This window comes from Saccostrea cucullata, unplaced genomic scaffold (genome assembly GCF_032062105.1).
Source record: "Saccostrea cucullata isolate Sc308-1 unplaced genomic scaffold, CSIRO_AGI_Scuc_v1 ctg317, whole genome shotgun sequence".
NCBI classification, from domain to species: Eukaryota; Metazoa; Mollusca; class Bivalvia; order Ostreida; family Ostreidae; genus Saccostrea; species Saccostrea cuccullata.
The window spans coordinates 321337-335930 of NW_026933753.1; the positions used below are offsets into that span (position 1 = coordinate 321337).

General features: G+C 33.4%; 1 protein-coding gene across 1 annotated transcript; it reads left to right on the forward strand.

Annotated features, from left to right (window-relative positions):
• Positions 1-133: 133 nt before the first annotated feature.
• LOC134239268 (ribosomal RNA-processing protein 7 homolog A-like) lies at positions 134-10447 on the forward strand. The gene is made up of 7 exons (XM_062721442.1): positions 134-217; positions 4403-4536; positions 5568-5693; positions 7301-7424; positions 8220-8467; positions 8738-8786; positions 10329-10447. The coding sequence occupies exons 1-7, from the start codon at positions 178-180 to the stop codon at positions 10412-10414; spliced, it is 807 nt and encodes a 268-aa protein (XP_062577426.1). The 5' UTR covers positions 134-177; the 3' UTR covers positions 10415-10447.
• Positions 10448-14594: the final 4147 nt, after the last annotated feature.

Consider the following 14594-nt stretch of genomic DNA (forward strand, 5'->3'; position numbering starts at 1 on the left):
CATTGGCTTGTATGTTATGTTTTCACTAAGATAATTTTAAATAAATATTTATTCAATGAAACAGACATTTTCTTTATGAATTTAAATCATGAAACAATTCTGAATATGAGAAAATGCAAAAGGCCCAAAAGCATTGCACCTATTGACCTATTTCTTCAAATACGGGAAAACAAAGCCATGTGTGCAGACAAAACAGTCGTTATTGACGGGTTCACAGGTAAACTTTGTAAATGTAAAGTTATATCTTATATATTTGGTCATATTACATGATATATTTTCCAAAATTAAGGGGGAAAATTCACAAATTTTTTATTATACTAGGCTAGGCATGAACTAGGGGAGATCCGTCCAATTCTGGACACTTTTGTCATGTTTTAATATGTAACACCCAGCAAACGAAAATAAACACTCAACACACTCTGATTTCAAGTGGTAAAGTATGGAAACACTTTTTGGCAACAAAATGCAATGAATATCATCATGAAACAGAATTAAATATCTTTTATTGATAATAAAATGAATTCAGGTGGTGAAATAGTGCAAGTCCGGACAACATGGGGTAATTCCGGACAGAGGCGGGTAAATCCGGACAGGAGAGCAATATGTGCTTTGAAAAAAAAAAATGTGAGAAAATACATTCCAACAACATGCCACTTTGTTAGACAAAGCATGCTTGTTTTACATTACTTAGCATGTGTATTGCACATTTTCACGAGAGAGAGAGAGAGATGCCGGTTAGGGACTTGCATAGAAATGATATTATAGAGCCCTCCCCCTTCCCAAATTTATTTTTATGAAGAAAATTGTTTAATCGTCAGAAAGAGTAATTAATAAATAAAAACAATAATTCAGACACTGGACTAACTTTTTCTTGGGTCTTTAATATGGGCCGATGTGTCAATAATTTTGGGTCGACCCGTCCAGGCCTATAGGTGTCAACCGTCACAGGCCGAGGTGTCGATGGGCCGAAATGCTGTCTACCCATAAAACCAGCGTCCGGAATTCCCCCACCTAGAAAAAAATCAGCGGGGGAAATCGGAACACATTGTTTGATAAATTTAATGAAAAAATTAACATTATTTTGTATTATTCATCATATTTTTTCTTTTTAAACATATGCTCTCTACATAAGAAATTTATAATAATAAATGGAAATCAATATTTATCTTAGCTGTTGTTTTAATTCTATGTCAGATTGCCCTTAATTTGATCAAATTTTGCCGCCTAATGCATTTCATTGACATAAAAGTCCAAAGTCTAACTTTTGACGTTATTATAGCATTCAGAATAACCTAGAATCATTATAATGTTTTTAAAAAAGACAACAATGACACCCGCTTTCCGAATGTACTTCATTTATTTATAATCAACAATACAGAATTACCGAAAAATAAGACAAAAGAGAAAGACTATTATTTGTCCGGAATTACCCCGTGTCCAGAATTGAACGGATCTCCCCTAGAGTTTACATGCATTCGAATTTCCTCAATCCATGAGTAAATTAAATACGGGTACAAATAAAACATGGAGATAACGAACAGTATTCAAGATCAAAAGTCCATAAAACAATACAAAAAAGAGCAGAGCAAACAAAGTGACACTATTTATAAATGACATTTGATTACAATGAGTCCAAAAATACAAATAAAGCAGAGGAAAATGCAGTCTTGCTAAACAGAGTACGTATGAGGTGCCGTTTTTGTATTTACTGGCAAAAAGTGATATCACCCATTTGAATAGGTAATATCACTTATTCGGATAGGTGATATCACCTACTCATTTTCAATAGGTGATATCAACTATTCGAAAAGTGATATCACTTATTCGAATAGGTGACATCACCTGTTTGAATAGGTGATATCACCTATGGAAATGAAAAGGTGATATCATTTATTTGAATAAGTGATATCACCTATTCGTGCTGAATAGGTGATATCACCAATTCGAATAGGTGATATCAGCTATTTGAATTTCTTACAACATTAAATTATGAATACTCCCTATAATAATTATACAGATTACCACTGGAACCAAGAAAATTTGGACTACCCAGTTTTCATGCGTTATTCAAATTTTTCTTAAAGTTTACCTGATGGATAAGTGAAATAAATTAATTTTGTGAGCAAAACACTAAGGGACCTATAGTCTTGGGAGCTGTTATTTCATAAATGATTTGAATACTAGGTGATATCACCTATTCGAATAAGTGATATCACCTTGTCGAATAGGTGATATCACCAATTCAAATCAAATAAGTGATATCACCTATTCGAATAGGTGATATCACTTATTCAAATAGATGATATCACCAATTGAATAGGTGATATCACCTATTCGAATAGGTGTGTCATGCCATATCATTTTGACCGAGCCTGTGAGGTACGCACTTTCGCGTGAAGTCCGTTATATTATATAATCATCAAATGGCAAAAGGAGGAATATATGACGTCACGTTCTACGTAACTTTAATGCAACCGAACGGTGTGTCATCATATCTTTCCGCGGACGCGGCCGATATGAATATCATGTGGCGTCCTTTCAGCCGATGAAAACTACAAAAATAATCTTCTTATATAATATCACCAATTGAATAGGTGCCCCATAAGTACACTAATACGATAGAGTACTTTAGAGTATGCTAGAAATATATTTATTAATGCAATAAAATTGCTTTATTTTGTTTTTCCACTTAAGTTTAACATAATGAATATATATTTTTTAAATAAAAGACTTATTTTACAACCAAATTTTATCAAATATGAAATTAATTGCGTGTGTTACTATAAAATATTATATTAACACACGCAATTAATTTCATATTTGATAAAATTTGGTTGTAAGTCTTTAGTAAGTAAGTCTGAAACAAAATAGTAATTGAGATTTGGGTATTAGTAATCTTGAATGCGTTGAATTATGGATGTTATTTTCTTGTCAAAATATCGCTAAAAAACAAATATTTGAAACAAATATTGCAATTAAGTTTATAATAATGTTTAATCAAGTTGTACATACATAAATAAACAATTTTATTGCATTAAATAACATAATTTTTCTAGCGTACTCTAAAGTACTGTATCGTACTCTAGCGTACTCTGTTTAGTAGTACCCGAGGAAAATGTCTTATTATATAAATGATTAAATCCTTCTTTGAGATACTTATAGTATCTGCATGGTATCGACAATAAGGGACATCAAAGAACAAGATGATGATATCAGCTTCTCTTTCATCAACTTTCCTTATTTCCGTAGTAATATTTTGCTATCACCTGCATATGGTATACTTTTCCAGACCTTTTTGCTACTCAAGAGCATGCCACAAGTACAATCCATTTCTAAACTGAGATAGGCTACTGACAGATATGTTGATCATAAAGGGATTTTAACAACCTCTTTAAAGTGATATCTTTTTAAAAATTTTAACCTTGGCCATAACTTTTGAACGGTACTAGGGCTTTCTTGCTTTACATATGTAGTCCATGTCATCAACTTTCCTTATTTGACCTACCTTTCAAAAACTTATCCTTAGCCATACCTTTTGAACAGGTGGTGCCAGGGCTTTCATATTTCACAATTGTATTTCTTATGAGAAAAAAGTTAAATCTTTGGGGGCATTTGTTTTTCAAAAACACATCTTGTTTTTCTAGTATTACAAACAAAGTTTCAAGAGTCCAAGAAAAGATAAAAATAGGGTGGGGTCATTAAAAAATCTTCTCAAGAACCACTGGGCCAGAAAAGCTGAAACTTATATGAAAGCATCCTGGTATAGTGTAGATTCTAAATTGTTCAAATCATGACCCCCAGGGTGGGGCCACAATGGGGAATCAAAGTTTTACATAGAAATATATAGGAAAAATCTTTGAAAATCTTCTTCCAGACCACTAGGCCAGAAAAGATAGGACACTGTTTGTTGTCAATGTACCACCTTTACTGCACACAGGTATCAATTGTTCATACCGGGGGAAGGGTGGGCCACAATGGGGAATCAAAGTTTTACATAGAAATATATAGGAAAAATCTTTGAAAATCTTCTCAAGAACCACTGGGCCAGAAAAGCTGAAACTTATGTGGAAGCATCCTGGGGTATACTAAATTGTTCAAATCATGACCCCCGGGGGAAGGGTGGGCCACAATGGGGAATCAAAGTTTTACATAGAAATATATAGGAAAAATCTTTGAAAATCTTCTTCAAGAACCACTGGGCCAGAAAAGCTGAAACTTTTGTACATCGAAGGAAGGGGTAGTGTAGATTTCAAAATTTCTAAATTATGATCAGTGGGGTAGGGTGGGGATGTATTATGTATTACAAGGAGGATATCTGGTAAAGGACAGAATGGTCAAAGCTTCTCAGGTGAGCGATGTGGCCCATGGGCCTCTTGTTCAAAAACACATCTTGTTTTTCTAGTATTACAAACAAAGTTTCAAGAGTCCAGTAAACCCGGACACAGTCTTTATGTAAAGGAACACCAGGGCAGAGCCAGTACCAGACCCAAAGATAGGACACTGTTTGTTGTCAATGTACCACCTTACTGCACACAGGTATCAAGTTCATACAGGCTCACTGATTCCTGTGAAACTAGAAATTAATATACAATATTGTATGGTGTAACTCAAGTTTAAATAAAATGCTTAATTTAAGAAAATCTTGATTTAGTCATTTATAAAGAGATTTTTATACATGGAGAAAAAAGGTGAAGGTATGATTAGGCCAAGCTTAAAAAATTCTTTGTTTGCAATTGCCAACCTGTAATTCATAGACTAGGTCGGTAGGTAGGCATTCTTTTTTTTTTTGAAAAAATTTCAGATTTTTTGTTAGATAATAAAAATAAAGCTTTTCATTGGCCTACTAAACACGAATAAGCTCCACTATTGTTATAAACCACTGAAAAAGAGTCAAAATTTGAAAATGAAACAGTTTCAATATCCTGAAAAAATTGAAAAAAAAATTAATTTACTAATGGCTAAAAAAAAGTTTGGGTCGGGTGCATTTTCAGTGGGTCGGTAGGCAACTGCAAACAAACAAATTTTTATTTTAGGCCTTACAAATTAATTAATCTTGGATACATGCATGTATATGAAAACGAAATTCAAAGTCCCTGTGACTAATTTTTACTACACATCTTTACTTATAAGCAAATAAATGTTAACAATAAACCTAAAAAATCCTGCACATGTTGAACCCTGCAGAGTTACTGCTTGCAACTGGAATATTGAGTAACAAAATTTGAATTTTGTGAAACAAATTTTCAAAGTTTGAAGTTTGAACTGATACTTTTTCTTCATATGTACTTATTTTTGAAATTGAAGTCATCAGATAACTGTTTTTTAAGCCCAAAGTAAGTTTTATATTTCATACCTTCCTGAACATATGTAGAAGTTACATCTGAAAGAAAAAGTATATTGTGCAAATTCACTTACAACAGAGTATTTGTGGAAAAAAAATGCTATACAGATATAAATCAAATAAACTATTGACATATATAGTGGGATTGAGTCATAGATACCCAAGATTTCCTTATTATCCGCATTATCTTTACATGTGTCGAGTGAATTTGTCTTTATTATTTTAGGTGAGCATACAAAAGGTCTTCTCTGCGTTTGGGGAAGTGATCAAGGTTTATATGTATGACAAGCCTCACAGCGAAGATAAACAGCGGAACCAGTCCAAGTATTTTCCAGATATCCCACAGGTCAAGGTAGAGGAAATATTTAAATCATATTATATCACTTAATTGACAGTTAATCAAAACAAAAGCCACTCAAACAGCAAGGTTCTGTAAATAATTAAAACAGCAGTAAGTCAATAAATGAAATATCACTTTGCAAGTATGTTTTCTGTTTAATGCAGAAAATTCTTTAAAGTTTTAACATACAAATACAAAATTATATAATATACTAGTACATACAGTTTAAACCATTTAAACATGTTGAAATGATGTTAAAACTGTTTTCAGCTCACCTGAGCCGAAGGCTCAAGTGAGCTTTCATGATGACATTTTGTCCGTTGTCCGTCTGTAAACTTTTCACATTTTCGACTTCTTCTCAAGAATCAGTGGGCCAATTTTAACCAAACTTGGTAAAAAGCATCCTTTGTTAAAGAGGAGTTTAAATTGTTAAAATGAAGAGCTAAGTTCCCTTCCAAGGGGAGATAATCAAGAAAAGTCAAAAATAGGGTGGGGTCTTGAAAAAAATCTTCTTCTCAATAACCACTGGGCCAGAAAAGCTGAAACTTATGTGGAAGCATTCTGGAATAGTGCAGATTCTAAGTTGTTCAAATCATGACCCCCAGGGGTTGAACGGGGCCACAATAGGGAATCAAAGTTTTAAAGAGAAACATATAGAAAAAGCTTTAAAAATCTTCTTCTCAAGAACCACTGGGCCAGAAAAACTTAAACTTATGTGGAAGCATCCAGGGATAGTGTAGATTCTAAATTGTTCAAATTGACCCCCGGGAGTTGGGCAGTGCCACAATAGGGAATCAAAGTTTTACAGAGAAATATATAGAAAACAACTTTAAAAATCTTCTTCTCAAGAACCACTGGGCCAGAAAAGCTTAAACTTATGTGGAAGCATTCTGGGATAGTGTAGATTCTAAGTTGTTCAAATCATGACCCCCAGGGGTTGAACGGGGCCACAATAGGGAATCAAAGTTTTAAAGAGAAATATATAGAAAAATTCTTTAAAAATCTTCTTCTCAAGAACCACTGGGCCAGAAAAATTTAAACTTATGTGGAAGCATCCAGGGATAGTGTAGATTCTAAATTTTTCAAATTGACCCCCGGGAGTTGGGCAGTGCCACAATAGGGAATCAAAGTTTTACAGAGAAATATATAGAAAACAACTTTAAAAATTTTCTTCTCAAGAACCACTGGGCCAAAAAAGCTTAAACTTATGTGGAAGCATCCTAGGATAGTGTAGATTCCAAATTGTACAAATCATGACCCAGGGGGGTTGGGCGGGGCCACAATAGGGAATCAAAGTTTTACATAGAAATATATAGAAAAATTCTTTAAAAATCTTCTTCTCAAGAACCACTGGGCCAGAAAAGCTGAAACTTATGTGGAAGCATCCTGGGGCAGTGTAGATTTCAAATTGTTCAAATTGACCCCTGGGATTAGGAGGAGGCCATAATTTGGAATCACAATAGGTTATTACATGAGGGAAATCTGGTAAAGAACAGCATGGTCAAAGCTACCTAGGTGAGCGATGTGGCCCATGGGCCTCTTGTTAGTTATGTAATTTCCATTCTCTTTGTACATTTAGATATCGACAGACATACAATTGTCTTTCATCCCTTTTGCAGGGTTTTAAGGTGGCCTACATTGTCTTTAAGAAGCCTTCATCGGTTCAGAAAGTCAGATCTCATCCTTACGACAGAATTCTCACCCTCTCTGATGAAGAAGTCCCGATTCTCACTGGAATCAAAGGTAAGAAATCAAAACAACTAATGTTTATCAAGTTCATTGATAGCACATACTATGTATATGTGTGGTACATCTATGTACTCCATGGACTTAAAGTACTTATACCACTTAAACCCAACTTATTTGTTATATGAATCAGAACACATGCATTCATTTCTAAAGAAATTTTGAGCATTTAGATATCATGTGGTTTTATTTTAGAGAAGTCTTTGTACTTCAGTTGATTTTGATGAAGTGAAAACCTGTTTTACTATATGTGACTTTTTCTTGTCATGGTTATCCAGTCTCTTAAAAAATATTATAATAAGAGTCTTACTATCATTAAATGCATATACTGTATGAGTACATAAATTTGCGTATTCAGAATTTAGTAGAATCACTGGGTTGTTGTTGTTGGCATATTCATGAATTAGAGGTACACATTAACACGCAATTTATTGTATTTATAAATGATTTCTAAGCGGTATTCATGAATGAATACTGTATACAGGGTTATTTTCGCCCCATGTTATTTTTGCCCTTTCACACTTGAAAACAATTTTGTCCCGTTTTAAATTCACCCACTTATAGTTTTCTTTAAGAAATGATACTGTAATCTTTGAATTAGCCCCGTTTTAAATTCGCCCAAAAGAGGGTAGGACGAAAGGGGTGAAAATAAAATGGAGGCGAAAATTTCCCTGTATACAGTAAGAGCATCGTTGTCTGTGCCAAAGCCATTAAATACGAAGAGAGCTTTCTTTAATTACACATGTAATTGGTACATGTACAATAAATCCATTTTATTTATTTAATGAACAGAATGGCAGAAAGAGTACAGAGATAATGAGTGTAACACCCAGGAGCTACAGTCAGAGATAGATAGCTACATGGAGGCCTATGATGAGGAACAGGAGAGAGAAAAGAGGCTGGCCTTGGAGCAGGAGGGGGTACCCGACGACGAAGGCTGGGTCAAGGTCACGCGGCATGGCAAAAATAAGGGGGCCCCACGAACGGAAACCATGGAAAAGAAAGTCACGGCTAAAGACAAGAGGAGGCAGACCGAAAAAGTGAGGGGCTTATTTCTGTGGAACTTAACAAATTAAAATCATGAATACTGCATCTAGGTTTATTATTGAAATTTTTTCCATCTGCTACATAGTGTCATATATAATCCTTTAACTTCATTTGAAAAAAGATCTTTTAAAAAAACCTAATAACTATTTAACATGTGCATTTTATACATTGATTTTACTATGAACAAATTCCTGCAGAAGTGTGCCTGAACATCGTTTTTAGTTTCATGTATAATGTTAATCTGCAACTTATTTATTTTCAAGGAACTCAAGAACTTTTATGCTTTCCAAATGAGAGAGTCCAAAAGAGACAGTAAGTATTTAGTTTTTGTATACCTAGAACACCTAATTACTAAGACTTTGTATACCTAGAACACCTAATTACTAAGACTTTGTATACCTAGTACACCTAATTACTAAGACTTTGTATACCTAGTACACCTAATTACTAAGACTTTGTATACCTAGTACACCTAATTACTAAGACTTTGTATACCTAGTACACCTAATTACTAAGACTTTGTATACCTACTACACCTAATTACTAAGACTTTGTTTACCTAGTACACCTAATTACTAAGACTTTGTATACCTAGTACACCTAATTACTAAGACTTTGTATACCTAGTACACCTAATTACTAAGACTTTGTATACCTAGTACACCTAATTACTAAGACTTTGTATACCTAGTACACCTAATTACTAAGACTTTGTATACCTAGTACACCTAATTACTAAGACTTTGTATACCTAGTACACCTAATTACTAAGACTTTGTATACCTAGAACACCTAATTACCTAGACTTTGTATACCTAGTACACCTAATTACTAAGACTTTGTATACCTAGAACACCTAATTACTAAGACTTTGTATACCTAGTACCATTAATTACTAAGACTTTGTATACCTATAACACCTAATTACTAAGACTTTGTATACCTAGTACACCTAATTACTAAGACTTTGTATACCTAGTACACCTAATTACTAGGACTTTGTACACCTAGTTCAACTAATTACTAAGACTTTGTATACCTAGTACACCTAATTACTAAGACTTTGTATACCAAGTACACCTAATTACTAAGACTTTGTATTACCTAGTACACCTAATTACTAAGACTTTGTATACCTAGTACACCTAATTACTAGGACTGTGTACACCTAGTACACCTAATTAATAAGACTTTGTATACCTAGTACACCTAATTACTAAGACTTTGTATACCTAGTACACCTAATTACTAAGACTTTGTTTACCTAGTACACCTAATTACTAAGACTTTGTATACCTAGTACACCTAATTACTAAGACTTTGTATACCAAGTACACCTAACTACTAAGACTTTGTATACCTAGTACATCTAATTACTAAGACTTTGTATACCTAGTACATCTAATTACTAAGACTTTGTATACCTAGTACACCTAATTACTAAGACTGTATACCTAATACACCTAATTACTAAGGCTTTGTATACCTAGTACACCTAATAACTAAGACTTTGTATACCTAGTACACCTAATGATATGGAGTTGTAGTGTAACGTAATACTGAGCTGTTTGGAGCTTGCTAATTACTAAGACTTTGTATACCTATTACACCTAAATTACCAGGACTTTGTTGCCTTTATTTATTTATTTGATATGAATTAACTCTCTTGAAAATAAATTGTTCATTCTAAGATGTTAAAAAAATGGATTTATGCCTTCTTTATTAGAAAATTGGTGCAGTTTGAATATCCTATTCTCATTTGTTTTAGATCAGCAGACTTCTAAATATTTCTTTATTACAGAGAATTTCTTCTCTATTATGTATAAATAATCTGGTACTATATTCATTTTGCAGGTATTGCTGAATTACGCAAGAAGTTTGAAGAGGATAAACAGAGAATTTCTTTAATGAAAGCATCAAGAAAATTTCGACCTTATTAAAAATATTTATTCATATAGATAAATGTGTATTGTTTTTGTGAGTCTAATTTTACAAACCCTGGTTAATTTTTTTAAGATTGATTGTATATTGTTTAAGGTTCCTCTCGAGAATTTTTCACTCATGTGAATTTTTCACTCCACCACTTGCTGGTGGAGAGCTACAAATTTTGTCCTACACTCGGCACTCAGTGCCATTGAGCAGGGAGGAATCTTTTTCATTCCAACACCTACTGCAACATGGGACCTCGGTTTATATGGTCTCATCTGAAGGACCAGTCTCCACATCCCAGAGTGGGATTCAAATACCATATAAGTAGAATTTTAGCAAGGATTTAATTTTGGCATTATTAGTGAGGGTGCTGACATCACTAAAATTGAATATCGCTAAAAATTAACGAGGCCCAATCTACTTGATCTGCACATACGTTTTAAAGCAGCGTCGACTCAGTCACAATACCCTTGAATGCCGTCACAATTGAACACAATAACGTCACAATTAAAATGATCTCAAATTGCGCTAAAATGTTTCGCTGATCTTGCTTACCTGGTAGCTCTATAGACTGTGCATGGTGAAAGCTGGTATTTCTATTATTTACATTTTTTAAAAATATCTGTTTAAATTAATAAACAACTTTGGAACATAATCAATTTTGAGGGATCAATATTTTGGTACAGATTCATTAATTTTATCTTGTTTTATTTCAATTTGTGAGTTTAGAAAAACAAAGATTGCAACCAAAAGTAAACGAATTTAGTATTTCTCCTTGAACATGTTGAAGTGTTTATACACACTCTTTTTTTAGAATGAAAATTGCATGATATATGTGAAAAACAAAGCATTTCATCGTGTATTTTTTTTAAATTTGTCAATTTCTTTGTTTATTGGAGAGTATTAGTATGTAATTGTGTAAAAAAAAACACGAAAAATGGTCCATATCTTGACAGTGCCTCCATTTGACTACAATAAAGGCAAGGTATCAAAATTTTATTTTAATTTTTCTTGGCATAAAACATACAAATATATTTCCAAGAATTAAATTTTTATCATTCCGTTTTCGTAATTTTCAACTAGATCGGGCCTCGTTAATTGCGCATTATTTGTGATAGTTTCTTGAGTTAGAATTTTAAAATTGCTAAAAGTACTTCTCGCTAAAAATAGAATACTAAATTCTAGGTAGAAATCGCTAAATTTGCATCTCGCTAAAATTTCCACTTATACGGTATGTGAAGCAAGGATTACTCCTTACTTCGCGACTCTATAGCAGACACTCTAATTACTGCCCCGTGCGCGCGACAATTTTTATAAGAACAAAAGTTGCAACATAGAGGAAGAATTGCAAATGTGTTCTGACAGCCACCTTTAAGTCAGTTTTCATTTGATCGATTTTTAGCTCACCTGAGCCTAATGCTTTAATGGGCTTATTTTGATCACAGGTTGTCCACCATAAATGACATTTTGGAAAAACTTTAAACACAAAAATTAGACTATGCGACCAATTCCATTTTCTTAAATAAGAAAGAATATAGAACTTTGTTATTTTCATGAATTACAAAGAAAACGTTTGTGGCATCTACTCTTAATTAAGGATGGGAAGGGAGAAAACCATATGTTAGAACTGCTGACCACAGATCGCATCATTATACATCCATACAATATGAAATAAAACAGACGTTTGGATGTACATTATTACTGTGCAGAAAACATGGTATTAGGATTTACATAAGATATACATATAATAATACCTATTTTTTCTCATCATTTGTCACGAACATTTTTGTAAACGTATATCACAATTAACGAAAGTAACATCTTGCCAAAATCTTGATCATATATATCAAGTCCATCATTATCTTCTACTTCAAAAGATGGTGGGTTTTTATCCCATAAATTATAGAGTAGTAAACAGTAACCAAGACAGATTTTGTTTTCTCTTCAGGTAAACAGTATATTATTGTTTGGAATTACAGACTTTGGTTCAAAAGGCCATGCTAAGTCTCATAATCACGAGTGGTAATCCAACTTATACACAGAGCTCGCTTTTTAAGAATCCTCTCTACATCACTATGATCAGTGCAAAATGTTTTTTGGATTTTATGAAAATTATATTGAATTAAGGTGTAAATGTTGAGCTTATATCTATTCAATTTTAAATATATGGTACGTGTTATTTGCCCAAGAAAAAAATGTTTAAGGTCAAACGACAAAATACCACAGGGTCATATTTCTTATATAACCCTTAAGGGTTATCTTCTGAATGGCCTGTATCACCATTTTTGTGTACTTATATTTAAAAACATTTTGAAAACAATGTAGAAATCAGATGAGAATGACAAATATGAATAAGTTTTGATATAATACCAAGAGAAACAAAAACATAAATTTGAGGAACTTGTCGTCTGACCTTAAACACAACACAACTGTTATTTACTTCCATGGAGAAAATACATGTAAATAACATGCTTAATTGATTGATTAATTTTTTGCTTTTTAAAATTTTAAGAATACTTAAATTGTTTACAAATTATATGATATACTGTATCTATAGCTATTTATTGGAATTTAGATCTAAGGGTAGACAACTAACTGCAGAAAAATGCCTTGGAATCAGAACCCTTTGGTGTGAAATGAAGAAAGGGTTCTTAAGGAAGTTAAAAAAAGTCATGTTGAAGATTTTTTTTGATAAAATGAAATATGTCAGAAAGGACAATAATTTCTAAAACGAGTTTGCAAATAAATACTCCTAAGTCGAATGTGGATTGACATTTTTTTAATACAAAGTTAGGCCATTATTTTTACACTGAATTGCCCACGATTTTTTCCTTTTGTCCGATCACGAAGAAGAGTACACCACGTGGTTGTGACGGAAACCAACGCAGGAACGAAAAGACTATTACTCATTTAAACCATTTGCGATTTCAAAAGAATCAGAATTCACAAGCAGGGCCAGAAGAAGGGGGTTCTTAAAATATGAAGATTACAAATAGTAATCTACCTCAAAGGCTATTTATCAGGAGCAGAGCAAATACGGACCTCTAAAAAACATCAGATCAAGTGCCATGGAGGAGTGAGCGTCCTTGTCCACCGTCATACCCGCTGTGTGCTGCTTGTCATGAACAGGCAAACGAAAAACTTCTGTAGAAAATTCAGTGTGTAAATAATGGCCTAACAAATAATATGGAAAACACTAGTCAACATTCGACTTTATAATCATTTGTATTTGCAAACAAACAAGGTCACTCTAGCGACCAATGTGCTATTAGGTATAGAATGAATCCTATACCATTTTTCACTGAAATAATTCTTAAAAATGTTTTATTTTTTCAGACATTATTTGTTAGCTGTCATCGATAATCTCAACTTTGCAAGTCAAGGGTTTTTGGTCCGAAGAGGGAAGCAGACAGAAAACCCCTGGCGTGCGAAGATGGGATATTCCACGTAAACAGATTTATTTTCTTATATTCAATATTCAAGGTTATTTCTTCATTATCAGGAAACGACACAACAATTAATATAAGTACATGTACAGGTATATTGATTAGTGGACTTTTGAGCTTGAATACTGTACGTTATTATACCCCACGCAACTAGTTGCGGGAGGTATAATGTTTTTGACCCGTCCGTCAGTCAGTCAGTCCGTCAGTCAGTCAGTCCTCTTTTTTTTTGTCAGCGCAACTCCTCATAAACCGCTGCACAGAATTTCGTCAAACTTTGCAGGTATTTAGGACACAATGTGTAGATATGCATATTACCAGGAAATTCCGATTCCATTATTTTTTCCGGGAATTTCCGCACTTTTAACTTAGGCATTTGGCCATACCTTGAATATAGAGATGAACAGTTTGTCAGCGCAACTCCTCATAAACCGCTGCACAAAATTTCGTCAAACTTTGCAGATATTTAGGACACAATGTGTAGATGTGCATATTACCAGGAAATTCCGATTCCATTATTTTTTCCGCGAATTTCCGCACTTTTAACTTAGGCATTTGGCCATACCTTGAATATAGAGATGAACAGTTTGTCAGTGCAACTCCTCATAAACCGCTGCACAGAATTTCGTTAAACTTTGCAGATATTTAGGACACAATATGTAGATGTGCATATTACCAGGAAATTTCGATTCCTTTATTTTTCTGGGAATTTCCACACTTTCCAACTTAGACTTTTTGGCCATATTTT